At 50.1% G+C, this 27,329-nt stretch overlaps 2 protein-coding genes and 1 long non-coding RNA gene across 11 annotated transcripts in view; 1 reads left to right on the top strand and 2 right to left on the bottom strand.

Annotated features, from left to right (window-relative positions):
* Positions 1–3,391: 3,391 nt before the first annotated feature.
* RPS26 (ribosomal protein S26) lies at positions 3,392–5,398 on the bottom strand. The gene is made up of 4 exons (XM_051846357.2): positions 5,093–5,398; positions 4,660–4,837; positions 3,763–3,893; positions 3,392–3,498 (listed from the first exon to the last, which is right to left on the bottom strand). The coding sequence occupies exons 1-4, from the start codon at positions 5,093–5,095 to the stop codon at positions 3,463–3,465; spliced, it is 348 nt and encodes a 115-aa protein (XP_051702317.1). The 5' UTR covers positions 5,096–5,398; the 3' UTR covers positions 3,392–3,462.
* Positions 5,399–5,403: 5 nt separating this feature from the next.
* Positions 5,404–25,930, top strand: LOC138844358 (uncharacterized). Its single transcript, XR_011380088.1, has 2 exons — positions 5,404–5,489; positions 20,862–25,930. It is a non-coding gene; the product is annotated as an uncharacterized lncRNA (long non-coding RNA).
* Positions 14,170–27,329, bottom strand: part of IKZF4 (IKAROS family zinc finger 4) — a 29,154-nt gene continuing 15,994 nt past the window's right edge. For 5 of the 9 annotated variants that reach the window (XM_070052364.1, XM_070052365.1, XM_051832863.2 and 2 more), the window contains 8 exons: positions 26,455–26,548; positions 25,083–25,187; positions 23,903–24,163; positions 23,167–23,334; positions 20,153–20,302; positions 19,205–19,336; positions 17,244–17,955; positions 14,170–15,950 (listed from right to left, as the gene is read on the bottom strand). In XM_070052364.1, coding sequence (XP_069908465.1) covers positions 15,710–15,950; positions 17,244–17,955; positions 19,205–19,336; positions 20,153–20,302; positions 23,167–23,334; positions 23,903–24,163; positions 25,083–25,187; positions 26,455–26,548 — 1,863 coding nt within the window. In that variant the 3' untranslated portion in view covers positions 14,170–15,709. Of the gene's footprint in view, positions 17,956–19,204; positions 19,337–20,152; positions 20,303–23,166; positions 23,335–23,902; positions 24,164–25,082; positions 25,188–26,454; positions 26,549–27,329 lie in introns of all 9 variants that reach the window. The other 4 variants (XM_051832869.2, XM_051832871.2, XM_070052367.1 and 1 more) reach the window with 3 other exon arrangements.

Here is a 27,329-nt window from a genome sequence, read left to right as displayed (position 1 = left end):
CTGGGAAAGCAGGGAAGATGGCCTAAGTGCTTGGGCCCCTGCACCCACATGGGAGACCTGGGCAGTATTTGAAGTTCCTGCCTTCAGCCAGAACCAGAAGATGGATGTCTCTGTCCCTCCCTGTCATATTCTGCCTTTCAAATATTTGAAAGGTACTGTGACATACAGAGGGTGAGGGATCAATTTTCCATCCACTGGTTCACTCCCCAAATGGCTCCAACAATGGGGCTAGCCAGGGACTAGGAACTTGACCTAGGTCTCCCATGTTGGCTGCAGTGGCCCAAGCATTTGGGCCACCTTCTGTTGCTTTCCCAGGAGCATCAGCAGAGCAGCTGGGACTCAAACCAGCACTGATATGGGATGGCAGTATCAAGAGCAGTGCCTTAACCCAGTATGCCAACACTGGCCCCTGGCCTTGTCCTTCAGTCACCCTTTCTTCTAGTCAGTTCTTTTGGCTTCTCTTCTCCCTTGAGCTTGAACTCCACCCACACTCAACCAAAACTGAAAAAGCACTGCTTTCAAGGTTTTATGTTCCCAAACTAGAATATACCAACCATGCATATTATTTCTTCTTGCAGTACAATTCCTTGGTACCTCCCAAAATATGGTCTACTACACTACTAAAATGCAGATTTGGGGGATTTTTGGCCTAGTGGTTAAGCTGCAAGTCAGGATGCCTGGATTCCCTGTCCAAGATAGAATTTCCAGAAGGCAGCAGGGGACAGCCCAAGTGGTTGAGTCTCCATGTGGGACCAACTGGGCTGAATCTGAGCTCCTGGCTTCAGCCGCGTCCAGCCAGCAGTTACAGGCCTTTAGGGAGTATAACAACAGATGAGGAGCAAAATTCCAAAGAAATTCAAGATTTCACCTAGAGGTCACAGACTCAACCACAAGTGCCAGTTAAAGTTCCAGCTCCCTGCAAATGCACCTGGGAAAGCAGTAAAAGATGGCCCAACTCCTTGGGCCTCTGCACCCACATGGGAGATCCACAGTTCCTGGCTTCTGGCTTAATTCTGGCCTCAGCTGCAGCCATTTGGGGAGTGAACCAGTGGATGGAAGCTTTCTCTCCCCTTTTCTCTGCATCTCAAATCTTTAGAAAAAAGCTACCCTTCACACCACTAAAGTGGAAATTCCTTGAGATCAGGTCTTGTTTTGATCACTTAATGTGCTCTGTACTTAAATCTGCCATGAAACAGATACAGTGACTGTCAAACAGAAAACTGGAGAGGCTAGGTAACTTCCCCACTCAGAGGTAGAACTTACAAAGAGTCAGTCCTCTTAGGCTCTTAACCAGTTGGCTTTACATAGTGGGGTGCTTGCACTCAAAAAACTGCTCATTTCACAGGCAAAATTTACTGAATCAATAAATCTAGATTCTAACCCAGTTCTACTTGCAGCAACAAACCTTATTAACTTAATTCATGTAAAGCAGGTAAGCCTGCGTACTCAAGCTACTTAAATAAGCTAAATGTGTGTATTACAGCCAGTGACTACCTTCATCATTCACGCTGCCATGGAGAAGTAGAGGCTACACCAGAAACTGGGTCAAGGGCTACAGGGCCCGGAAGTACCCACTTGACCTGAATCAGCTTCATAAACTGAGAAGACACCGCAGTTAAAGGCCAAGACAGCAATCAACTACTACCCCTAAAGTCTATTTTAAAAATGGAGGTTGATGGGTCAGCGCCATGGCTCACGTGGTTAATCCACCACCTGCAGTGCCGGCATCCCACATGGGCACCAGGTTCTAGTCCTGGTTGCTCCTCTTCCAGTCCAGCTCTCTGCTGTAGCCCGGGAAGGCAGTGGAGGATGGCCCAGTTGCTTGGGTCCCTGCACCCGCATAGAAGACCAGGAAGAAGAACCTGGCTCCTGATCGGCATAGTTCCGGCCATAGCGGCCATTGGGGGGGGGAGGCGGGCACAGAAGGAAGACCTGTATCTCTAAAACACACACACACACACACCCCACGGTGGGTGGGTGGGGCTGGATGGGGCCGGCCAAGTCCCTGCTGCTCCACTTCTGATCCAACCCTTTCCTACAGCTTGGGAAAGCAGAAGATGGCCCAATTTCTTGGGCCCCCACACCCACATGGGAGACCCAGAGGAAGCTTCTGATTAGCACAGCTCCAGCCATTGCAGCCACCTGGGGAATGAACATCTTTTTCTGCCTCAAATGAGTAAATCTTGAATATTAAAAAAAAAAGGGGGGGGTCACATGGTTGAGTGTCATTTACTTGGGAGACCCAGACCTTGGCATTCCAGGTTCCACACTACTGCAATGAAAAGCCCTTTAACACTCAGAAATCACTGAGTTTGGTGATTGCCAAATAGTGAAACTTAAACCAATTGTTAGCAATGTTAGGTTGCGAAGTACTGATCTCTGGAGACCAAAATCTAACAGCATACTCTGCATTTAGAATGCAAATCGCTAAAATATGGCAGAGGGGAAGGACTACTAGGAGAGAGCTAGCAAGACCTACTATGAGAAAAGGGTAGGTTGAGCCTCTTAGCACTCCAAGAATCTTGGAGCAGTCACATACACCCACCCAGGGCCCTATGCATTTAACCAAGCAAGGGGCATTTGCATCACACCAGGCTTAACCTTCATCACTAATTTTCTTACATTTAGTAAGACACAGTCATTGCAATATAGAGGAAGTGTCACCAAACTATCTCATGTACCTTCCCAAAGTGTGTATCCAGTTTGCCTATATGGTCTTGACAAATTAAGGATTTGCCACAGCTAATTCTAGTACACCCATCAGTACTCACCCCAAGGTTGTCAGTTGTTTTTCCAGTACCAAGTTAGAGAGATTTCTAATAGGCCCCCACCGTACTTTAAAATGCTCAGCCTCTTCCCTGAAATATTTTGACTAGACACAAAGACTTTTTTCAATACAAGGTATGACCTCTGAACTACTGGCCTACGTATAACCACTCACCGTCCAGATGAAATAAGGTACACCCTTCTCCACACTTGGAACTTCTGAACAGACTGTGTAATAGCTTAAGGTATCTAAGCCATGTATTTCCTTTTTAAGGCCTCCTCCAGTCTAAGTCACTTTCCCATGAGTACCTCACCCAACATTTATCCTTGTTCTTAGTTTCCCTTTACCCAGTTTTAACTTCCTTTTAAAGCAGAACAACTTAGGCTTGCCAAGTTGAATTAACATTCAGAGGCCTAATACTCCCCACCCCCAACCCACACAGCTATGTCAAGGGGTGAAGAGGGGGCCAAGACAACGCACACAAAACTGAAGGTTTAACTTACATGGATCTGCTTTCTCTGCCACAGAAAGCCTATGGCACCACACCCCCACACACTTCAGTACTTGTCATGAAACACATACAACCCCCCTTCCCACCTTATCTGGCACAGATACGCAGTATACTACATAAACCATAGATTCCACTTTATTTTTCCAGAGGACAACTTTTCTTCAGCCCTTAAAGATTACACTCCTTACATGGGCTTTGGTGGAGGCCGTGGGGCAGCACCCTGAAACACAAAGGATTGAGAAGAGTAAATTAAAACCACTGATTCAAGGTCACCCTTTCAGCAAGAGAACTTGACCACTACTGTTCTCTCAACCTTGTGTGTCCAGGCTGTAAATGCTCAAAAAGCTAGCAGCTATGGAAGGAGACCACGTTTCACCTGAAAACACTCTGCTAGTTGCCAAGGCCTTAACCTGATATTCCCTGGGGACCTCGGTTTTTCCCTCCACCACCCCTCTGGATGCCACATCCCCCTTTTGATACTCACAGCAGGTCTAAATCGCGGAGGTGGCGTCCGGTCCTTGCGGGCTTCACGAGATCGATTTCTGACCACCTTGCTGTGAATGGCGCAACTCACACAATAATGCAGCTTCACATACAGCTTGGGAAGCACATAGGCTGAGGAACAGGAAAATCACACAGCAGTAGCCTCCTTCAGCATCAGGCACTTCTATGAGGCTTTCTCACCCCAAATCTAAGTGCTTAGCTGTGACTGTTAAGTCTCACAAACAAAAGAAATGCACCATGGGGCCGGCGCTGTGGCGCAAAGGGTTGACGCCCTGGCATGAAGGGCCAGCATCCCATATGGGCGCTGGTTCTAGTCCCAGCTGCTCCACTTCCGATCCAGCTCTCTGCTATGGTCTGGAGGAAGCTCCTGATCGGCGCAGCTCTGGCCGTTGCAGCCAACTGGGGAGTGAATCAGTGGATGGAAGACCTCTCTGTGTAAACTCTTACAAATTTTGAAGGTTTTCTGGAGACTTTCACTGCCAGTCCATTGTCTCAAGCGTATAAACCACTCTCATGATTTAGGCGCTTCTCCTTTTACCAAGTTTCTACTCTGCAAGTTCATTCTGGAATCTCTTCCCCCAACGAGTCAAACTGACTCGAGCCACCGCATAAAACTTACACTCTCCCAGTTACCTCCGCCTGAAGTGCCAAGTGAGACACCCTTGTCTTGCCGGCAACGATCTCACCCATTTTGTCCCGTTATCGTACGTAACACGGATATAGAGATGTAAGCCAAGCAATGAAGATACCACTTAATGCTACCTTTGAAGTGTGTCATTGATACATCCGCCCTAGCCAAAACCCAGGAACTAAAGCTGTCGGAGAAGCAGGTGTAGACACTAGAACCTCGCCTCTCTCGCCCCGGTGGCTCACTCACCATCGAAAACGCTCGCTTCGGATATGTCCCTGACGGCCGCGGCCTCCACTATGTTGCGGATTACGAACTTCTTAATGGCCTTGTCCTTGGGCACGCAGCGAGCGCAGTTAGTGCAGCGAATAGGCTGCACGTGGCCGCGGCCCTTTTTCGCACGGCCGTTGTTTCTTCTTTTCTTTGTCTACATCGGGCGAAACGTCCTGTCAGCAGAAGGCTCTACCTCCCGCAGCCTCAGCCCCCTTCCGCCACGCTCGGCCGCGGCGTCTCCGGCCAGGTGCCCCCAGCCCCCTCCTCCCTCCGCGCCAAGGCGTGGAACACACACGCACTCTGTCCGCTCTCCCGCCACAGTCGAGGCTCTCGAGTCCCCACAACCCCAAAATCGCCTCTTCTCACGCCTCCAGGGGAGCCCCCGCGCCGACCACGCGACGGAACTCACCATCTTGGAACCGAGGACCTGAAAGAGGATCCAGCCTCCGTCCGGGCCCTCTTATATAGCGCGAGATCCCTACGCTCGCACAGGAGGAAATATTACAAGACAGCCTTCAAGAACGGCAACCCACTTTACTCAAAATTTGCTTCTTATTCAGCGTTCCCATTGATATACATGGTGATAGCGCGTGCCTAGTATGTATTTAAGTGTGGAACAAATACTCTCGGGACTATTTAACCTGATGGCGGAAGAAGACTAGAGTTACAGGTCTCCCAACATGCACGGCGACACCCTAACCCGGATGTAATTCTCGGCGGGATAATTTCCGGTTCACGCGGCACCAAACGCGGAAGTGTCCCCGGGCTAGGCCACAAGAAGCCTTGCCTTTTCGAGGCCAAAATGAGTAAGTTGCATGCTGGGAATTGTAGTACGAAGCGAAAAAGCCCCTGGCCCAAGTCCTCAGCCCGACAGCGGCGGTTCGCCACCGGGGGACGCCCTGAGCTCAATTTGACCGCACTGTCACTAGGTGTAGGATTGCGAAGTGAAAGACCTGGGAGGAAACGGGTTAGTATGAATCAGACTCCACAAAGACGAGACGAATGCACTGGTCTTGGGCTATTGCTCCTTCTTATGCCTGAATAATCATGTTAGTACAGTTACAGGCATTGGTAACTGCTTTTATAAATACTCGCTTAAACCTCAACAAAGCGGCTAAGGTCACACAGACTAATAAGAGTTGTTCTGATTCAATTCTGTTGTGCTCTCTGTCATCTAACAAATCGTTGGAGGTGTAGCTTGGACCGGCAACTTAAAAGTTTTTGACCCAGACCCATAGTCGAAATGCATCTTACAACAGAACCCAGTGTACACTTAAAATCACATATACGCATAGAAAACTGAAACACAACCTTCATGAAACAACTTATCCTTACAACATAAGATGCAATGTTCTGTTCTCTTTTATTTTTTATTTTAAAAAGATTTACTTATTTATTTGAAAATCAGTGATAGAGAGGTCTTCCGTCCACTGGTTCACTCCCCAAAAGCCTGCAACAGCCAGGGCTGGGCAAGGCGGAAGCCAGGAGCCAAGAACGCCCTCTGGATCTCCTGTAAGGGTGGTAGGGACCCAAGTACTTGAGCCATCATCTGCTGCTTCCCAGGGTGTGCATTTGCTGGATCCAACGTGGATGTGTTCAAAGAAACCGCTCAAACAGAAGAGCCAAAATGCAAACAAGAAAAGCATTTTACTGTGCCATTGTGCCTCTCCAAATACCAGGCAGTTCCTTAGACAAAGGCATAATCGGATTTATTCCTCTGAAGGGGAAAATATCCTCTCTTTGCTTATTACTCTTCTTCCATTTCTTCTATAAATTTGCCTGCAATGCTGATGCATTTTCCTGGCTTGGAGGACCACTAAAGAAGTTTGACTTGAGCAAAGTCCAGAGCGAGTGAACCTTCCTAAAAGCTTCTGTTAACCTGGAACTTTTGAAAGGGATGAGTGGTGAAGATGACCTTTTATGGCATGTAATAGAAAAATGTCAATTTGAAGTTGAAAGACTTGGGTTTCACTATTGCTCTTTATAATGCAAGACAACCTATCTAAATCTGTTTCTTCATATGTACTATGAAGCTGATGAGCCTGCCCAGCTTCATTCACAGATCCTTTGCACATTGAGAAAGGTAAAGTATGTGAAAATACACTCCAAATTATATCGTGCTTTGCTTCAAGGATTGAGGAGCCCAAGCTTTATTGTAACTGGAGTCTGTCTTGGCTAAGGGAAGGAGGACATTTTACCACTGAAGACTCCAACCAGAAAGTCAAACCTATGTTTTTGAGGCACATTTATAATGGAAAATTGTATTAATTTCAGATGATAGTCTGAATTGCTATTCCTCATAGATCTAACTTCTCAGTTTCTATTAACTATTCTCTCAGGTTTGAAGATGGAAAATCTACAAATCATAGAAATAAGAGGGCCGGCACCGCGGCTCACTAGGCTAATCCTCCGCCTTGCGGCGCCGGCACACCGGGTTCTAGTCCCAGTTTGGGCACCAGATTCTGTCCCGGTTGCCCCTCTTCCAGGCCAGCTCTCTGCTGTGGCCCAAGAGTACAGTGGAGGATGGCCCAGTGCTTGGGCCCTGCACCCCATGGGAGACCAGGAGAAGCACCTGGCTCCTGCCATTGGATCAGCGCAGTGCGCCGGCCGTGGCAGCCATTAGAGGGTGAACCAATGGCAAAAGGAAGACCTTTCTCTCTGTCTCTCTCTCTCACTGTCCACTCTGCCTGTCAAAAAAAAAAAAAAAAATCACAAACAACATTTTTGCAATTAAGATTGTGTACGAGGTCAACACTGTGGCATAACGGGTAAAGCTGCTGCTTGTGACAATGACAGTGTCCCATGTGGTTGTTCCACTTCCCATCCAGCTCCCTGCTGGTGGCCTGAGAAAAGCAGCAATTGTTTGGACCACTGCCACCCATATGGGAGACCCAGAAGTAGCTCCTGGCTGCTGGCTTCAGCCTGGCCCAGTACTGGTTGTTGTAGCCATCTGGGGAGTGAACCAGCAGATGGAAGATGGATCTCTCTCTGTCTCCCTTTCTTATCCCCTCTCTGTGTAACTCTGACTTTCAAATAAAAATAAATAAATCTTGGGGCTGGCTCTGTGGTTTAGCAGGTAAAGCTGCTGCCTATGGTGCCTGTATCCCCATGAGTGCTGGTTGGAGTCCTGGTTGGCTGCTCCATCTCTGATCCAGTTCCCTGCTAGTGCACCTGGGAAAGCAGTGGAAGATCACCCAAGTACTTGGGCCCCTGCACCCACTTGGGAGACCTGGATGAAGCCTAGTCTAGCCCTGGTTGTTGCTGCCATTTAGGGAGTGAACCAGTAGATAGAAGATCTCTTTCTCTCTGTGACTCTGCTTTTTGTTTTTGTTTCTTTGTTTGTTTGTTTTGTTTTTATTTGACAGATAGAGTTAGACAGTGAAAGAGACAGACAGAGAGAAAGGTCTTCCCTCCGTTGGTTCAACCCCCAAATGGCCGCCACGGCCAGAGCTACGCGGATCCAAAGCCCGGAGCCAGGTGCTTCCTCCTGGTCTCCCATGTGGGTGCAGGGGCCCAAGCACTTGGGCCATCCTCCACTGCCTTCCTGGGCCACAGAAGAGAGCTGGACAACCGGGATTAGAACCCGGCGGCCATATGGGATGCAGGCCAAGTAAGGATTAACCAAGTGAGTGTTGGCCCCGTGACACTGCCTTTTGAATAAATAAGATAAATCTTAAAGGGGCCGGCTCCGTGACACAGTAGGTTAACCCTCCGCCTGCGGCGCCAGCATCCCATATGGCGCGCCAGTTCTAGTCTTGGCTGCTCCACTTCTGATCCAGCTCTCTGCTATGGCCTGGGAAAGCAGTAGAAGATGGCCCAAGTCCTTGGGCCCCTGCATCCACGTGGAAGACCCGGAAGAAGCTCCTGGTTTCTGGCTTCAGATCCGCGCAGCTCCGACCTTTGCGGCCATCAGGAGAGTGAACCAACGGAAGGAAAACTTTCTCTCTGTCTCTCCCTCTCACTGTCTGTAATTCTACCTCACAGATAAATAAATAAAAATCTTAAAAAAAATAGCTTCAGGAAAAGGCCAAAATGTAAAAAAAAAATCTTAAAAAGATTGTGTGCTATATAATTAGATCTGGGATTTAATGCTCATGTTCCAAGTTAGTTGACCTTTGAGAAATCACTTATCTTCGTTGAACCTTACTTTCCTTATCTGTGAAATGAGGAAACAGCAATAATCCTCAGATTGTAGTTAACATTAAATGGTTTATGCAGAACATGTTTTGCATAGTGCCTGATACAAAATCAATATTGCTGCAAAACATGCATATATGTTTCAGTGGGTTTGAAATTTAATTAAATGTCACAAAGACAGAAAGAGGAAGTTAAGATGTTGTCTGTGCACATATCTCTTTAAAATGTGATATGGTGTTTCCAAGATCCTTTGAGGGAGTACATGAGATCAAAACTTCCTAATAGCTTTATGGTATTTGCCTTTTTCTCTCATTCTCTTGAGTGTACAATGAAGTTTTCCGGAGACTCCCTAACGTGATGACATCACTCAGATGGCTAATTGAAAGTTTGCTTAGTCTTCCAAAAGTTTTCAGCTCTCATTTCTCAAATGATAAATACTGATCAATATAATCCTCATAAGTAAGTTCTTTGAGAGCTTAAGTAATTGTTAAAACTACAAAGGGATACATAGACATAGGGCAAATGTTTGAAAACTGTTGGTGTGTGAGGTGCACTATCTCTGTAGTTTGTGCTGTTGTTCACTTTTCTTTTCTTTTTCTTTTTTTTTTTTTTTTAAGATTTGTTTATTTGAAAGAGTTACACAGAGAGAAGGAGAGGCAGAGAGAGAGAGAGAGTGAGGTCTTCGTCCACTGGTTCACTCCCCAATTGGCCGCAACGGCCGGAGCTATGCTGATCTGAAGCCAGGAGCCAGGAGCTTCCTCCGGGTCTCCCACGTGGGTACAGGGGCCCAAGGACTTGGGCCATCTACCATTTCTTTCTCAGGTCTTAGCAGAGAGCTGGATCGAAAGAGGAGCAGCTGGGTCTTGAACTGGCGCCCATATAGTATGCCGGCACTACAGGCCAGGGTGTTAACCTGCTGTGCCACATGCTGACCCCCAGTATATAATTTTTTTTTTGAATTGCTGCTTGTTACTGGTTTTTACTTGTATTACATTATGGTCAGATAATATGGTTTAAATGATGTTGACTTTTTTTTTTTAAAGATTTATTTGTTTATTGAAAGTCAGAGTTACACAGAGAGAAGGAGAGGCAGAGAGAGAGAGAAAGGTCTTCCATCTGCTGGTTCACTCCCTGACTGGCCACAACAGCCAGAGCTGCATCGATCTGAAGCCAGAAGCCAGGAGCTTCCGGGTCTTCCCACACGGGTGCAGAGGCCCAAGGACTTGGGCCATCTTCTACTACTGCTTTCCCAATCCATAGCAGAGAGCTGGATGAGAAGTGAAGCAGCTGGGACTCAAACGCCCATATGGGATGCCAGCACTGCAGGCGGCAGCTTTACCCACTACACCACAGCGCTGGCCCCGATGTTGACTTTTTAGAGGTCAATTTTGTGACTATTTCTACTTATACTTGAAAAGAATGTATATTTTCTCATTATTGAGGGCAATTTCTCTGTAAATAAATATGCTTTCCTGTTAAAAAAAATTACATAAATCTATATTAAAAAAATCAGTGCAGTACCTAATCTAGGTACCCGCTGATATGGGATGCAGGTGGTTCAAGCTTAACCAACTGCACCACAATGCCCATCACTTTTATAAACTTTTTTTTGACACTTAGTTGGATAAACAAGTTAATTTTAAATTTAGTCAACATACACAATTGACCTAAAAACTTCACAAGAAGAATACATTTTAAAGCCAACTGGAAGGCCATCTCTATAAAAGTGATCTTCCTGAGGCTGTTGTGGCATAGCAGGTAAAGCTGCTGCCTGTGATGTGAGTATCCCACATGGGTGCAGGTTGAAGTCCTGACTGCTCCACTTCCAATCCAGCTCCCTGCTAATGTGCCTGGGAAGGCAGCAGAAGATGGCCCAAGTATTTGGGTCCCTGGCGCTCATGTAGGGGACCAGGATGGGGGTCCTGGCTCCTGGCTTCAGCTTGGCCCAGCCCAGTCACTGAGGCCATCTGGGGAATGAACCAGCTGATGGAAGATCTCTCTGTCCTCCTCCCTGTAACCCTGCTTTCCAAATAATATAAATAATTTTTTTAAATAAAGTGATTTTCCCAGGAAAGGCCAACAACCAGTTGTAACCTAACCAAACACCATCTTAACTGGGCAGAGGCCCGATAGGCTGGGGCTGTGTGCTCCTCCCTCAAAGCAAGTTTACATTAAGGGTTATAAACTCCACAAGGAAGAAAGAAGGTCCACATTGTTTCCTCTTGGTGCAGGAGAAGAAACCTAGTTTTGAGACCACTCACAACACAATGAAAAGCTGCACTAAGTAGCTCAGAATATTAGTAACAGATGATGCTGGTGTAAATAACTTATATTTTATTATAGAGCTCTTAGAAATAAAATTCCCCCAGCTAGTGTTTGGATTATTAGTTAGTAGGTTAGTTAACATGGTAAAGTGAGGGCTTATGCAAAGTATAATACACAAAGCAATTCACTACTATGAAAACAAGTTCAGTTGATGTAGGAGAAAACCAACTGGACTCCAGATTACACACACTTTAATCACAAGACTCCCCACCACTCCTAGTGTAAAACAATTTAAAAATGTTGACACTACTATACACAAAATAGCTATTGTAAATGCACATAGTATACTCTATGGCTGCCAGGTTTACTATTGTTTTCTTTAAGGAAACTAAGTTACACTGTGGGCTGAGACTTGTATCTTTTTGTTTTGTTTTAAAGATTTATTTATTTATTTGAAAGGCAGAGTTACAGAGAGAGAGAGAGAGAGAGAGAGAGAGAGAGAGAGGTCTTCCATCCGCTGGTTCACTCCCTAGTTGGCTGCACATCCAGAGCTGGGCCAATCCAGGAGGCAGGAGCTTCTTCCTGGTCTCACATGCAGTGCAGGGGCCCAAACACTTGGGCCATCTTCTACTGCTTTCCCAGGCCATAGCAGAGAGCTGGATCTGAAGTGGGACAGCCAGGACTTGAACTAGTGCCCATATGATGCCAGCACTGCAAGCAGCAGCTTTACTTACTATGCTACACCGCTGGCCCCATAAATAAATTTTTTAAAGAAATATTTATTGGACAGAAAGACATAGAGCTCCATTTGCTGGTTCACTCCTCAAATGCCTCCAGTGGCACCCAGGAGCCAGAGTCAGGAACTGGAAACTCAATTCAGAGTCCCCAAATAGGTGGCAGGAACCCAACCACTCGAGCCAGCACCTGGAGCCTCCTAGCTGTGCGGAGGCAGGAAGCTGGGATTGGAAGATGGAGCTGGGACTTGAACCTAGGTACTCCAATATGGGATGCAGATGCCCCAACCAGGATCCTGACTGCCAGACCAGCCCCCACCCCTGCAGGGACTTTTTGAAGTACCCTTGTGTTAGCTCCACTCTAAAGAGCCATCAGAAAGCCTTGAGGAGGAGGGGCTATCCACGGGCAGCCAACCACCCTGCTGTCTCCAAAGTTGAAGACACTCTCCAAAGTTGAAGACACTCTGATGGCAAGGGGGCCTCCCAGCATTCAGACTCAAGATGGTACAGATGGGGAACCAACTGCTCACGCATGAGTCATCTCAGTGTCTGAACACACAGATCTACCTTCCCTCCAAAAACCCAGCACATTTCTCTTAATCCTTAACCCATTTTATAGAGCTAAAATCTATCTGGTAACTTTCGTTTTGAAGCCAAAACGAGTATATTCAATGTCTCTCTTAACTTTGAGTGTGTTAATTTCAACGGGGCAGGAAAAATAATTAACTGTAGATGGGAGTGTCTCCAGTTTTCCCTTCGTTGTAGTCTCAAGGAAAACAGCAAGCAGACATACTGTATAGAATAGTAATGACGGGGCCGGCGCCACAGCTCACTTGGCTAATCCTCCGCCTGTGGCGTCGGTACCCTGGGTACTAGTCCCGGTCGGGTGCCAGATTCTGTCCTGGTTGCTCCTCTTCCAGTCCAGCTCTCTGCTGTGGCCCAGGAAGGCAGTGGAGGATGGCCCAAGTGCTTGGGCCCTGCACCCACACCCGCATGGGAGACCAGGAGCAAGCACCTGGCTCCCGGCTTCTGATCAGTGCACCGCGCCGGTCGTAGCAGCCATTTCGGGGGTGAACCAACGAAAAGAAGACCTTTCTCTCTGTCTCTCTTACTGTCTAACTCTGCCTGTCAGAAAAGAAAGAAAGAAAGAAAGAGAGAGAGAAAGAGAGAAAGAGAGAGAGAGAGAGAGAAAGGAAGGAAGGAAGGAAGAAAGAAAGAAAGAAAGAAAGAGGGAGGAAAGAATAGTAATGACAGGGGCAGCAAGAACAAAAAGTTCAAAGTGGAGGTGGGTATTGTGGCATAACCAGTTAGGCTGCCATGTGGGACACTTACATTCCATCCTGGAGTGCCAGTCTGAGTCTCAGCCACTCCATACTTCTAACGCAGGCAGTGGACCATGGCCCTGGTGCTGGGTTCCTGCCACCCAGTTGGGAGTTCTGGATGAAGTTCCTGGCTCCGGGCTTCAGCCTGGCCTAAACTGGCTGTAGTGGGCATTTGGGTAGTGAACTAGTGGATGGAATAGCTCTTTAGCTCTTTGTCTCTTTCTCTTTCCCCCTGCCCCCACCCCTGCCCGTCACTCTGCCTTTCAAATAAAATCTTTTTAAAAAGATTTATTGGGGGCTGGTGTGGCGTATCGGGTAAAGCTGCCGCCTGCAGTGCCGGCATCACATATGGGCGCCAGTTCTAGTCCTGGCTGCTCCACTTCCAATTCAGCTCTTTGCTATGGCCTGGGAAAGCAGTGGAAGATGGCCCAAGTGCTTAGGCCCCTGCCCCCACATGGGAAGACCCAGAGGAAACTCCTAGCTCCTGATCGGCACAGCTCTGGCCATTGCAACCAGACTGAGTTCTGTTCTGGCTTTGCCATGCCCAGCCCTACCTGTTGTAGGCATTTGGGGAGTGAACCAGTGGATGAGAGCTGTCTGTCTCTGTCTCTCCACCTTTTAAATAAATAAAAAGTAAATAACATATATTAAAAAAAAGAAGTGGTAGACCCTAACATTATCATCACTATTGTGTTATTGTAACCCATCTCCCTGGTCATAATGATGTGTTTTGCACATAGTAGGTGCTCAGCAGGTGCTTGCTGAATCTCTGTGGTGGCTAGACAGGTCTTTTTCTCCTGTCCCAAAGTCACCCATGGCAAGAAAATCTCTTACTTCCTATTCTAGGCTGCAAATTGTTCTGTTCTTTTGCAACAACTTGCATGCTTTTGTCTGATTTCCTCTCAGTCATAGACTTGCTCATCTGCTAAACTATTTAGAATTTATTACAACATGTGGCAAGGAGCCTGCCCGCACCCCCCCCCCCCAGCCCAACAGAAAGGCAAAGGAAGTCTGCAAAAACAAGCAGGGGTGTTAAATTACTCATGTTTATTTATAACAGACCTTCAGCCAGTACAGTACAAAACTTACAGTAGTATATCTCCGTTACACAAATATTTACTTACAATATATTACATATACAAAACGCTTTGCAGTAAGTCTCAAAAGCTAGTTTAACTCCTCTTGAGAGAGGAGGAAAACCCTTTAAAAAAAGGGTAGGGGAGGGACTCAGAAAGAAAGGAGGAGGTGAAGGGGTTAGGGTCAAGGGAGACACCAAACATAGGCTATGTAGGAAACCCTGGGAGAGAGGAGAGGTGGTATTGCACTTGCTTCTGTGTTTTATTTTTTTCTCTTTTTGTTCTTCATAACTTCTGATTAAAAATATATATATATTATGTACATAAGGAAAGAAGCTGCCAGAAGTATTACAAAATCCCATCTGCAGCTTTGACACCGACACACACACACACACACACAAAGGTCTGGAAAAGTGTCTATTTAGAAACAGTTTCTGTGGTGTTGACTTTGAACAGCAATATAAAAGGAAACACCTCTTTTCTCCATGTGGGTTTCAGTGTGTGTGTGGGTTTTTTTTTCTTAAATTTTTTAATATATATTTTTTTAATGCAAAAGGAGCTGGGAGAGAGCATGAGGATGTTTGAGGTTCCAGAGCTGGAAGGCTCTGAAGAGTAGGATTTTGTACCTAAGACCCTGGTTAAAGTGCAGTGATGGTCTGGAGAGAGACAGGAGGCCCCTCTCTCCCCTCCTTAGCACCTGGTCTTGCCCTTCCAGCCTCTGCTCTCATGGGCACAGAGAATAGCCTCAGAGCATAGTCCTTCATGTCCCGGGAGGTTGCAGGTGCCAGAGCTGACTATGGGAGGGGATGGGGCACCCTAAGGCCCTGGTACCCCCGAAGAGGTTAGTCCTTATGAGGTGTCACCAGATCCACGGCAGACACAGAAGAGGTGGGGGGCAGGTCTAACAGGAAGGGGCTCAGTAACCAGAAGAGTTCAGAAGAAGCCCAGATGCTAAGCTCAGCTCTGCTGCTGTCCTGAAACAAGGAGCCAGCACTCGGGGCACCGCGGAGAGGACTCTGCCCTCCTCTGGGGACTGCTCTCCTCCCAGCTGAGCCCCCAGCCTCTGCCCTCGGCAGCATCTATTTATTGCTACATTGGCAAGGGGGAACGATCACCCCACGGTGCCTCTCCCTGCCAATCTGGTTCTCTTGGGAAACCACGGAATGGGGGACAAAAACGAAGGAGACGAGAAACTTGTTTCCCTTCTCATAAAAGAGTAAGGTAGGCTCTTCTCCGAGCCCTTAAGAGCCCCAATTCCAGGGTCTGTTCCTTAGCCCACCCTTTACCATCTCCCACAAATATCCCTGATAGGGAGTGAGAAAAGCTGGAGGCAAAAGAGCCAATAAGGATAGGAGGCGTGGAAAGAAAGAGTGAGGGAAAGGAAGGGAAGAAGAGAAAGACCAGGAGTTACAACTTGTGAGGTGTTGTGTTTGGTTTTTACTTTCTTTTTTTTTTTTCTTTAAACATAGAAAAACAGCCTTTGGTTTTAATCTCAAGGAAGCAGAGAATGGGACGGCTGTGGCCTTGGGCAGGGGGCTCTTGTAGAAAAAGGCCTCCATCTGCAGTGGAGTTGTATCTCCTCCTGCCCCTTTTCACCAGTCCACGGTTTCCCAAATAACCTGGGGTCTCTGCAGTAGCCCGGAGGAGAGTGCACCTCCCGCAAGTCTGAGAACTGCGTGTAGAAGCGGCAGCAAAGGATGACCCCGGGTTCAGCTGTGCGCATCCCATTCTTGCTGGAACAAGGGTGGGACGGGGGAGGGATATATGCCCTTGCTCATCCTGGGATAATTTTTGGTTATACTGAAAATCAGAGGAGAGAAGAGAGACACCCCCTTTTCCCTGCCTATGGTGATAAGAACAGGACCCAGGAACCTGGGGATGCGAGGGTGAATCCTGCTAGGAGGGAAAGGAAGAAGGCAGTGTGACCTGAGGGGTCGAGACACCCCCTTGTCAGCAGGCAGCAATCCACTAGTTTCTCATAGAATGGGGACTGAAGGAGTCCCTGAGAGCCTAGGACAGTCACAAGACTGAAGAAGTTTGAGAGGTGCAGGAGAAAGAGAATTTTGGCCCACCCCCTTCCCATGCCCTGGTTCCCAATTAGGCACCTGTGGCTCCCGTGTGTCAGAGACAGAGGGTTGCAAACCTAACCTTGGCCCCTGAGGGTATAAGTTTGGGGCACTCCAAGGAGAGAAAAGCCACCACTGAGTAGACTGGCAGGTTGAAGAGAAAAGAGCAGTACTGAGGGTTTGTCTGAGGTAAGGGGAGGGGGTCTGTCACATCCTGGAGGGAGATCTGAGTGCAGGCTCTACAGAGGAACAGTGAGAGGACCCGCGGTCCGACAGTGTCTGGGGAGAAGTTCTTCAGCCTCTCCTACTTCCAAATGAGGGAATTCTTCATTCATTCAAGGATAGTGCAAGCTGCCTACAGTGAGAGGGCACGAGAGGTATGGAGTACCAGGCTGAAGGGTCCCAGAGAGGAGATATAATGCCACAGAGCTAAGGGAAGAATCCGGTAACGCAGGGAGGGAGGGCTGACGGCAAGAAGCTCGTCTCAGTGCTAAGAGGAGCTTCCTACCGGTGGTGCTGCTGGAGAAGGCTGGATCAAAGAGGAGGAAAATAGGCCTGAAGCGGAAGGGAGCGGTGGGCAGGAGGGTGCGTGGTAAGGGACTGACGTAAGTGCAAAAATAAAAAGGCAAAAGAGCAATCGACTAAGCGAGAAATAACTCAGTGCTCCTGCTGGGATGAGAGGAGGGAGAAAGTGGAGACAAGCAGAAGACCCGTGTCGTCACAATGCTTACACGGGTCAGAGTCCAGGGGGAGGTGCGTGAGGTGAACAGGGGTCAGGGTCAGGTGTGAAGTCAGGTAGCCAGTGCTGGGGGCTACAAAGCAAAACTCCTTGGGATGTGGTGGGGACAGGGCTAGACACCAGTAAGTGGGGCAGTGGTGTTGTGGTGGGCTGCGGGGAGGGGGAGAGGTCACTAGCCCACCTTGTGCTCCCCCCGGACAATGTGGGAAGAGAACTCGTACCGGTCCTGGCTGTGGTAGCCACAGATGTTGCACTCGAAGGGGTCTCGGAAGCCGTGGCAGCCCATGTGGATGGTGAACATCACGTGGTCCAGGAAGAGGATGCGGCAGTGCTCACACTTGAAGGCCTTCACGGGCTCACCGCTCTCGCCCACCACCCGAAGCACTTCCTTGGAGGGGCCTGGGGTGCCCCGCAGTAACCCCTCCTGCGGCTTGGGGTCCTCTTTGGCGTAGGCAGGACTGTGCCGGCCCACCACGATGGTGGGAGGTGGCTGGGGTGGGGGACCCTGAGGAAGGGATACCACCCCCCCTACCCGATCTTCATGGTTGCTCTCTGTGTCTGTGGAGTCCTGGCAGCCATTGCTGGGGGAGGCGCCAGGGTCAGTCAGGGGGCCCCGGGCCCGGTAGAGGAGGGGACCTCCATCAGCCAGGTCCTCGGGTCCCTCACCTGCTTCTCGGGACCCTGGGAGCTCCAGTCGACCGGGAAGGGGCTGCATCTGGGTGTAGACGGAGCTGATGACTGGTGTGAGTTCTGAGATGCAGTTGGTGGGTGGGAGGCGGAGGGGACGCAGATGCTCTGCACCCACGAAGGCCAGAGAACCCCCAAAGCCAGGCTCCAGGCCGTGGTGCGCCACCAACTCCACATCCTTCTCATAGCCGCCCGAGTTCACATCATAGGGGAGGTCCGAGAGGCTGAAGCGCATCTGCTTTTCACCTGGGGAAAAGGAGGTCTCAGCACAGCCGGGGAGAATTCCGGAGCTCCCCCCAGGACTGCGTCTTTGTTCTCTCCCCCAGGGGCTGACACAGTGTTGGTCAACACTCCTCGCTTCCTTCCCCTGACAGCAGGGCCTCCGTGGGATGTGATCTCAGAGAAGGACTCAGCCCCCACCCAGTTAGCGTTAATATTTCCTTCCCTCTCCATAAAATGCAGGTCCTTGGGGGCCAAGGCCCAGTGTCAGGTGGGGAACCACATCACACCCCCTTCTCTCTCACTCTGAGGCCCACAGAGACTGAGATCCTTGTTACTCTCAAAAACTGTGAGAAGAAGGGGGAGGGGAGGGTTGGCACCGTGCTGCAGTGGGTTAAGCTGCCGTAAGCAACACCAGCATCCCACACGAGCACCTTTCTGAGTCCCTGCTACTCCATTGCCAATCCAGCTCCCTGCTAATGTGACTGCGAAAGCTGTGGAAGATGGCCGCAGTGCCAGATGTGACCTGGATGAAGCTCCTGGCTGCTGGCTTTGTCCTGGCCCAGCCCCAGACGTTGCGGCTATTTGGGAGGTGAACCAGCAGATGTGGTGTCTGTCTCTCTAGCTCTGTAACTCAGCCCTTCAAATAAATAAAAAAAAAATTTTTTTTGACAGGCAGAGTGGACAGTGAGAGAGAGAGACAGAGAGAAAGGTCTTCCTTTGCCATTGGTTCACCCTCCAATGGCCGCCACGGCTGGCGCGCTGGGGCCAGCGCACCGCGCTGATCCAAAGGCAGGAGCCAGGTGCTTCTCCTGGTCTCCCATGGGGTGCAGGGCCCAAGCACTTGGGCCATCTTCCACTGCACTCCCGGGCCACAGCAGAGAGCTGTCCTGGAAGGGGGGCAACCGGGACAGAATCCGGAGCCCCGACCAGGACTAGAACCCGGGGTGCCGGCGCTGCTAGGTGGAGGATTAGCCTAGTGAGCCGCGGTGCCGGCCACAAATAAATAAATATTTAAAACAAAACTGGGAGAGCCTGAGTGCCCTACCAGCTCCCCTTGCAACCATCATGACAGACCTCCGCACCAACCCCTCTCCACTCTCGAGGGACATCCTCCTCTCCTGCGCTAGGGATAGACTCGCAGAGCACCAGACTGCTTTCTTTCCCCAAGTCGAATCTCTAGACCGAAAGCTGTGGTCTAGTGGCAACCAGGGCTCGGACTGATTGGAGCTGTGGCTTGATGTGGCCGATGTCTCCTTTCCAACTGCACTCTTACCTACAAACTTCTGGGGGGTGGAACGCTTGCGTTTGGTGAGGCTGTTGGCCAGACGGTCGATGAACGTTGGCCGCTCAGATGATGCGTGCAGCATGGAGTCTGGCACCATTTCCAGATCACGGATCTCGTCACCTAGTGGGGGGAGGTGGGGACAGATAGCAGCTGCTAAGCAAGTGTAGCACTGGCTCAGCAGCCTTGGCCTGGAGAAAACCAACACGTCAGTACCCAAGATGGGCAGACCTAATGCCTGGGAAACTGGGCTCTGTCCACCACCCTGACATGCGTCCCAGTCAACATTTCAAAGCATTTGGAACAGCCGGTGCCATGGCTCACTAGGCTAATCCTCCGCCTTGCGGCGCCGGCACACCAGGTTCTAGTCCCGGTTGGGGCGCCGGATCCTGTCCCGGTTGCCCCTCTTCCAGGCCAGCTCTCTGCTGTGGCCAGGGAGTGCAGTGGAGGATGGCCCAAGTCCTTGGGCCCTGCACCCCATGGGAGACCAGGATAAGTACCTGGCTCCTGCCATCGGATCAGCGCGGTGCGCTGGCCGCGGCCATTGGAGGGTGAACCAATGGCAAAAGGAAGACCTTTCTCTCTCTCTCTCTCTCTCACTGTTCACTCTGCCCGTCAAAAAAAAAAAAAAAAAAAAAAAAAAAAAAGCATTTGGAACAGTTACATACATCTGACTCCTGATTTTATACTCCCTGTGTTCTCTCTCCCGTTAGTCTGAGGTCATAGACCCAAAGTGTCCCTATAGGACCCATGCCACAAGGTTCTTCTCGGCACCAACTGGGCTCTGCGGGATAGAGCGCTTAGCAGACTGAATGGAGTAATCGTTACTGTTCCACAAAGCTCGTTGTTTCTGCATGGGACGTGGTGCTGGGCTCACCCTTGCCCTGCACTCTCTCTGGCCTTGGCCTCCCGCCCCCGCGGTGCAGCCAGCAGCCCCACCTGGTTGGCCAGCCAAGGCCTGGGCTTCAGTGCTGAGACTCTGCAGGTAGTTGTGGCAGCGCTCCTTGTGCTCCTCCAGGGTGCTCTGCTGTTTGTAGCTCCGGCCACAGTAGTTACACTTGTAAGGTTTGCCCACCGTGGGAGAGGAGACTGTGGAGGAGAAGGGACAGACGGCGTCAGTTACTTCTCCCTGTGTCCTGACTCTGAGAATCATCCAGGAGCAGATGTGCACTGGCAAGGGCAAGAAAGTATCTGGCTCACTTGAATTCTTCCCCGGGTCCAGCTGAAAACACGGACGTAGGAAGAGCGCTAATGTGCAGCTATGGGATGAGAGGATCCCGGGGCTCCCGGCTCCAGATGGGCGGTGGGCTTCAAGATGGCCAATCTGCAGCTCAAAGGAAGCGAGGGCCCAGGGACCTCGCAGAGCAGGCAGGCCCCACCCCAGGATCTCAGAGTCTGGGGCCCACACTGTGGTTTAACCTTTCTAGGCAGCAGGCGGGTACTCATGCTGTTTATCAGACAAGGGGGTTTTTTGCTTACGAACCATCTGCTTTGTTTCGGGGGAAATTAGTGGGTTGGAGTGACAGAAATGAGTGCCCTTAGGTCTGCCAATGTGGGGAGGGGGCAATGCTCATTGACCTTTGACTGGTATGTTTGTATCCATCCCAAGTGGGGTTTGCCTGATTCTTTTCTCTCTCTCCACACTGAGATCCCAAGGGAGCCCCAGAAAGATCACTGCTGATAGAGAAATGCTGAGAAGAGGAGAGAAGAGAAAAAACGAAGAGGAAAAGAAAGAGAACACCAAGTTTGGATTTTTTTTTAAAGGACCAGGTTTACAAAGATTTTGTTTTTACTGAAGAAAAACTATTGGGAAAACTGAGGTTCCTACTTTGTTTAAAGATAATTCTTGAGAGGTCTTATTTGAGAAAGGAGAGAGAAAAGCGAGGAGAAAGAAGGTAAAGTATAATTTACATTGCTTGCTTTTGTTGAGCAGGGAGCCGAGAGGCTGTCTTTAGAAGACTGGTAATGACTGTCCCCGGCCCCGCCGCCTGGCCTGACCTCAGCTTTGACCGCATCAGTCAGCTTCCAGCTTGCTCTTGCTCTGGAAAGCCCTGGATTTTAGGGGTGAGAAGAACACTCAGGTTCTTATCCACTCAAGACCCCTTGGGGAAATGGTTTAACATCTGGGAGAGGAGTGATTTTCTGATCTCTTTTTTCTCATAGAGTAGGTTGTAAGAGAAAGAATCTCATAGAGATGGGACTCAGTGGTATGTGAGGGGACTTCCGAAAGCTTGTGGGAAAATGGAGTTTAAAAAATAAGCTTATTTTGGTACAATTTTTGAAAAATCCATGTATTTTTTTTTATCCTAATGCCCGTTCTCTATGGACGTTTTGGAAGATCTCTCACACCTGTCTGTGTCTGTCATTAACAATCTCCTACAGGACAACATCTGAACTCCACCCAGCTGAGCTAGTCGTTAGGAACTCGAGGGACCCAGGCCAGTGTTGGGGCGCAGCAGATTAAGCCATCGTTTGCCATGCCAGCATCCTACATCAGAGTGCCAGTTCGGGTCCTGGCAGCTCCACTTCTCATCCAGCTCCCTTCTAATGTGCTTGGGAAGGCAGCTGAAGATGACCTAAGTGCTTGGATCCCTGCTATCCACATGGGAGACCCCAGTGGAATTTCTAGCTCCTGGCTTTGGCATGACCCAGCCTCAGCTGTTGCAGGCATTTGGGAGTGAACCAGTGGTCTCTCTCCCTGTCACTCTGCCTTTCAAATAAGTAAAATAAAAATAAAAAACCTGAAGGAAAGAATTCTAGGGACCAAACCATCCTTGTTCCAAACCAGCAGGGGGAGCCACCCCTTTTCTGAGAAAAAGGAGCCTATACTCTGGACCTTGGTGGGGGTCCCAGCCTGCCTGCAGCAGAGCTGGGTGACCCGGAACTCATTCCTCCGCTCGCCCCTCCCCCAGCTCGCTTTCTTGTCAGCACCATGGGGATAATCACATCTGCCTTGGGACTGTGATGAGAGTCATACGAAGAGACATGGTTACCAAGCTCTGCAGATTCTAAAGCCTGAATCAACGATGCTCCTTCTGCCTGTTTCTCCACAAACACAAAGGGGTCCCACTGACAAGGTGGGAGAACCTGGAACGAGGTAGGTGACCTGAGACAGGAAGGAGTGTAGCGGGCGGTGCAGCGATTGCACTGTTCTTTTGAAGTCTGGCACAGGAGGGTTTGAGAGAAAGGAGCCAGGAAAGTGTCCAAGGACAGACCCTTCTTTTCTTTCCCCTCTTCCCTTCCTTCCTGTCTCTTCCCAATCTTGAGCTCTCTCCTTCCTGCCAGCTCAGCTCCTGGCCTCTTCCCAAGGCCAAGCCAAAAGTCTCAAACTTGGTAAATGCCTGAGAAGTGTGTTATCTGTCCAGCTGATTCAAGGAGAGATTGATTCAAACAGTCTCAGCCGGGCTTGAAAACCTTGCCAATCCAGTTCCCCCACACGCTCTACACACTGGCGCCCTCTGGAACAGGGAACAGAAATGGGATACTCGTCCTATTTGGAGGTCCTGGGCTCCTGTTTGTCCAGTTTGGGAGGTCTCTGGATGTCCACAGGAGCCAGGAGGAAGTTAAGGAGAGGACAGACAGTGGCCGATCAGGACCCCTGCTGCTGCAGGGGAGGTGAAGATGGTAACCCATGGCGCGAGTGGCGTGATGGGGCACAGGTGGCTCTGGCGGCATAGCAATCTTTAAAAAGCAAGTCGAGGAAGGTGACTGGTAAGAGCTAAGAACACGGCCTGTGCTCCTTTTGCTGGATGACACACAGTGTGGCGGATGTGACATACCCCACCACGGAGTCCCCTAAGTTCCCCATGGGGCTCTGCTATCCAGAGCAGGGATTGGAGGGGCAGGGCCTGTTTACGTTCTGTGCCCTCCTGAGATCTAGGAGAAGTGGCTCAGCGCTGTTGGCTGGGTGTGCTGGGACCCACCCCTTCCTGTCCTGCTGGACCGTCACTGACCCGAGTGTGTGCGGAGGTGGCCAGTGAGTGCGTCACGCCGACGGCAGGCGTAGTTGCAGAAGGGGCACTTGAAGGGCTTCTCCCCAGAGTGCAGCTTGATGTGGCGCAGCAGGTTGCCCTTCTGCGTGAAGGAGGCCCCACACTGGTTGCAGTGGAAGGGCCTTTCTCCTGCAGGTGGAAGCACAGATCCCAGAGGGCGGCGCATGAGCAACGTTGAAGCTTGAACCTGGCCACCTACCCTGCCCGAAGGCAGGGATGCGCCCCCTCCTTCGCACAAAGTCTGCCTGACAGATGTCCCTAGGGGACAGGCTTCCCCGGGGAAGGCGCGGGTTACAGGTGCATGGCAGGGAGAGGGGAGGAGAGGTTAGCACCATAACCAGCCCCCGCAGGGTCCACTCTGCCTCCGAAGCCCGAGGAGGCGGAGAAGGGAAGGCTTTTGTTTTCCTTTCTTCAAAAAAAAATTATGGGATGGGAGGCCCCAAAGGCTACCCAGGAGTCCTACCAGGGTTGGACCACAGGATCCTCCTTGAGGATACAGCACTTTCCCCGCTTCACATCCTGAGAAAGGTATCAGGTGTTCTGTGTAGCGGCAGGGAGGAGGTGCCAGGGGAGCACAGGTGTTGAGGGGAGTCTCTATCAGCCAGATAGTGTGCTGTGGCCAGCCCTCCCCTCCCCCACCCCCAGCCATCACCACCGTGCCCCTGGAGCCCTCCCGGAGCCTCTCTGGCTCACTCACCAGTGTGGCTGCGCTTGTGCACCATGAGCACGTTGGGTCCAATACAGACCATGCCGCAGACATCACACTTGAGCTTGCCGTTGGGCAGCCGGATGCCTCCAGGGGAGTGGGGCTCGGGCCCACTCCCATCACAGTAGCCCAGGGGCTCCGACAACGAGTCTTCCACAATCACGCTGTCATCCTTGTCCAGGAGCCGCTCATCGGGCCCCAGCAGTCTGCTCGACTCCTCATCGCTGTACATCTCCACCTTGATGGAGTTGGCTGCAGGGTAGGGTGGCATTGAGAACAGAGACAGGACAGGCCAGAACAGGACTGCTAAAGGCCCTGGGACATTCAAGCCCTACACAGGGCCAATATGATCCCGATTGTGACATCAGAGTCCTGCTGGAAGCCGAACCGCCTTCTCCTTCTCTCCCACGCACTGGGCAAATGGGCCTTAAGAGAAAAACGATGGAGTACATGGGATGGCTCCCGTCCCTGGGGAGAGGAGGTGGCTGAGAGGAGCCTTTTGCTCCACTCCCTTGTCGTAAAGAAAGATGTCTGGCTGGGCCGCAGGAAGCCAGTGGGTAACAGTGGCGGGAAAACAGTTCGAGGAAGACTGAAAGGGACCACGAGCTAGAGAGAGAGCAAAACTAAAAGACAGATACGGCTCACGTTATTCCCCCACCCCGTAAGGCTGACCCCTTTGTCCCCTCGGTAAAACTCTGAGGCAGAGGAGGGGATGAAGGAGGGAGGAGCCATGGAGAAGGCTTTGGCTCTGGCTCTGACCTACATTCCTGGCTATTTGAACCATTTAGAGAATGTCACCTCCAGGGCCAGCTGGGGAGGGGCGGTCATGGGGACCCCGTCTAGACGGGAGAATGGGGTCTGTTTGCAATCTGCCTACATTTCATGGCCGTTTCCATCGACCTCCTCCAACTGCGGCGTTGCTCGTTGGAGCCTTCACCTTAATCCTGCCCAGGCCTCTTTTAATTCTAGCCTCGTCTGGCAGTGACTATTCGCTGTCTTTCCAGAAGCCAGAAAAACCCTAGGCACTGGGCTCCCTCGAGCTTTTAGGCTCTGAGCAGGAAATCGGAGGGAGGCAACCATGGGGAAATGGTTACCAGTGGAAGGTGAATCGAGGGCCAAGGGCAGATGCAGGTGCCGAGTGCAGGAAGGGGCAGGCAGGCAGTGCACTTACCACTGAGTGAGCGGCTGGGAGAAGAGTGCTGGCTGTTGGGGGTGCTCACCGAGGGCCCCACCGGGGCCCCGAGGAACTCCTTCTCCAGAGATGAGTCCCCGCTACCTTGGAGGAGAGAACAAGAGGGCAACGAGTTGGAGCCATCTACTGTCCATTGCCTGTTTTTTTTTTTTTTTTAAGAATTCAGTTAAATTTCACAAACATCTATTCCATAGCCAAGGCGGTATTGTATGCCAGGCACCCTACCTTGCACCCCCACCTGCCGGGGTGCCCGGCGCTCACTTCCGTGAACTCAGGGACTAGGCTGTGCCTCCTCTACCTTTATCTAGGCCGGAGGGGAAGCGCTGCAAGCATCACAGCTTGCCGCCCACAGGAAGCTGGGCTGGGCTGGGCGGGCCGAAGCCCAGAGCAGAATGGGGGCCCATGGAGGGCGGCAGTTCGGGACAGACTTTTTTTCCTATCCTTGCTCTCCGGAGCCCCCAGTAGTAGGTTGGGGGTCTGCAGGAGGGCGAGCTAGTAATTATGATAGCAGCTAATATTAACTGAGTGCTTACTACGTGCCAGGTGTTGGTCTAGGCACTTAAAATGGATTCTATCCTTTAACCATCACGAACCACCCTACAAAGCAGATGCTACAGTATCTTAATTTTTCAAGGGAAGAACCTTGGCACAAAAGAGGCTATGCTGCTTGTCTAAGGTCACATAACAGGAGGTGGTAGAAGTGGGATCAGATCACAGACAGTAAGGGCCTGTGTCCTTAACTACAATCCAAACAGCCCACGGGGAGTCACTGTTTCAGTAAGGGACACTTGGGTCCACTTGATTTTCTAAATCCAGCGAAAACTGGACCTCTCTAGAAAGCCTCCTGCCTGGTCAGATTCCAGTCACATTCACTACTTGATATTCTCTTGACATTTAAAATACGTTTATCCTCAATATATTCATTTTAATGTATTCACAAATTGCTTTGTAAAAATACTGTTGAGAGCTTCATAATGTTTTTAAAAATCAAATTACATACCTGAAGTTATGAATGTCTGTTTTTAAAAAAATCCCTTCTCCCCATAATCTTCTGTACAAATACATAGGTAAAATAAAAACACATGTAGATAAACACACAGAGAGACACATATCACATATGTACATACACATACAGAGAGCATACCTACTGGGATAAACATACCCATAACTTCCTACATTATCTGCTAACATGAACATGCATGGATGTGTGCACACAGGCCTGAACATGGGTGAGAGAGAGAGTGAATGAAACGGAGGGGAAGGGAAAGGGAGAGGGAAAAAACCCTAAAATTTATTCCTGAAGTCCACCTATTAGTACTTTACCCAATTGCCCAGCTATGCACATACTTACTTTCACAAAATAAAGATTCCATTATAAAATGGTTGGAGTCCTGGGCCTGAGGCAAGAAATCCGGAACACACCCTCCTGAGGGATCCCTCTCCAGCTTTGGTCAGTGGGAAGAAAACAACCACTCAGGACTTTGGGACCATTTCCCATTCATATCCTCATCTAAAAGCCCCATCTCCCCCATTCTAGCCCATCAAAGCCTAAGGGAGTTTGCTCACTATCTCCAGAAAGAGCCGTGTGAACCCGATTTTCCCACGGGTTCTTCAGGTGGGGCATGGTTATCTAAAAACATCACCTGAAACCAGAACCACACATATGTCAAGAAGTGAGCGTCCCAGGGTTGAGGGTGAAGACCGCGAGACCCAGACTCAGTGTAAAGTATGTCCTTTCAGCTAAGCAGGTGCTTTGCCGAGTCCTAAGGTTAAAAGGGCTGCAAATGGCACTTTCTTATTCCTTCTTGAATGTTAGTTCTCACTTGCCCTAAATTACTTCATGTTAACAATGGCCGGGGCCGGGGGGGGGGGGGGGGGGGATTTGGGCTCTGGGCCCTGGTGCTGAGGCCTTGACCCTAAAAGGATGAGTGAACTTGCATCACTAGTCCCAGCTTACTGGGAGGCTGTGGCTGCCTCCTGGAGCCAGGGGCTTGCTATATGGGGGAAAATATCCTTAAAGGGATACTTAGGGACATTAAAGGGAAAGCATCCTTTGTGGCTCTCCCAGTCACGGCTGTAATTCGAGAGGCTCTTTGATGCTCTGACCCTCCCCAGGATAAAGCCAAGAGGGAAACCCAGGCTCAAGGCTATTTTCATGGGGCTACTACTATATAAAAATGAGCCTGGTTCCGGAGATCAGAAAGTCTTTCTGGGGCCCCAGGAATG

The sequence above is a fragment of the Oryctolagus cuniculus genome, chromosome 11 (genome assembly GCF_964237555.1).
Source record: "Oryctolagus cuniculus chromosome 11, mOryCun1.1, whole genome shotgun sequence".
Taxonomy (NCBI): Eukaryota; Metazoa; Chordata; class Mammalia; order Lagomorpha; family Leporidae; genus Oryctolagus; species Oryctolagus cuniculus.
The sequence above is the reverse complement of the archived record's forward strand: the minus strand, read 5'-3'. Positions and strand labels throughout refer to the sequence as shown.

Bases quoted from the DNA above. Each gene is read 5' to 3' on its own strand.
- RPS26 (XM_051846357.2), bottom strand. The intron at 3,894-4,659 runs GTGAGTGAGCCA...CCTGTTCCTCAG, and splicing joins CGAAGCGAGCGTTTTCGATG to CCTATGTGCTTCCCAAGCTG. The intron at 3,499-3,762 runs GTGAGTATCAAA...TTTGTGTTTCAG, and splicing joins CTCCGCGATTTAGACCTGCT to GGTGCTGCCCCACGGCCTCC.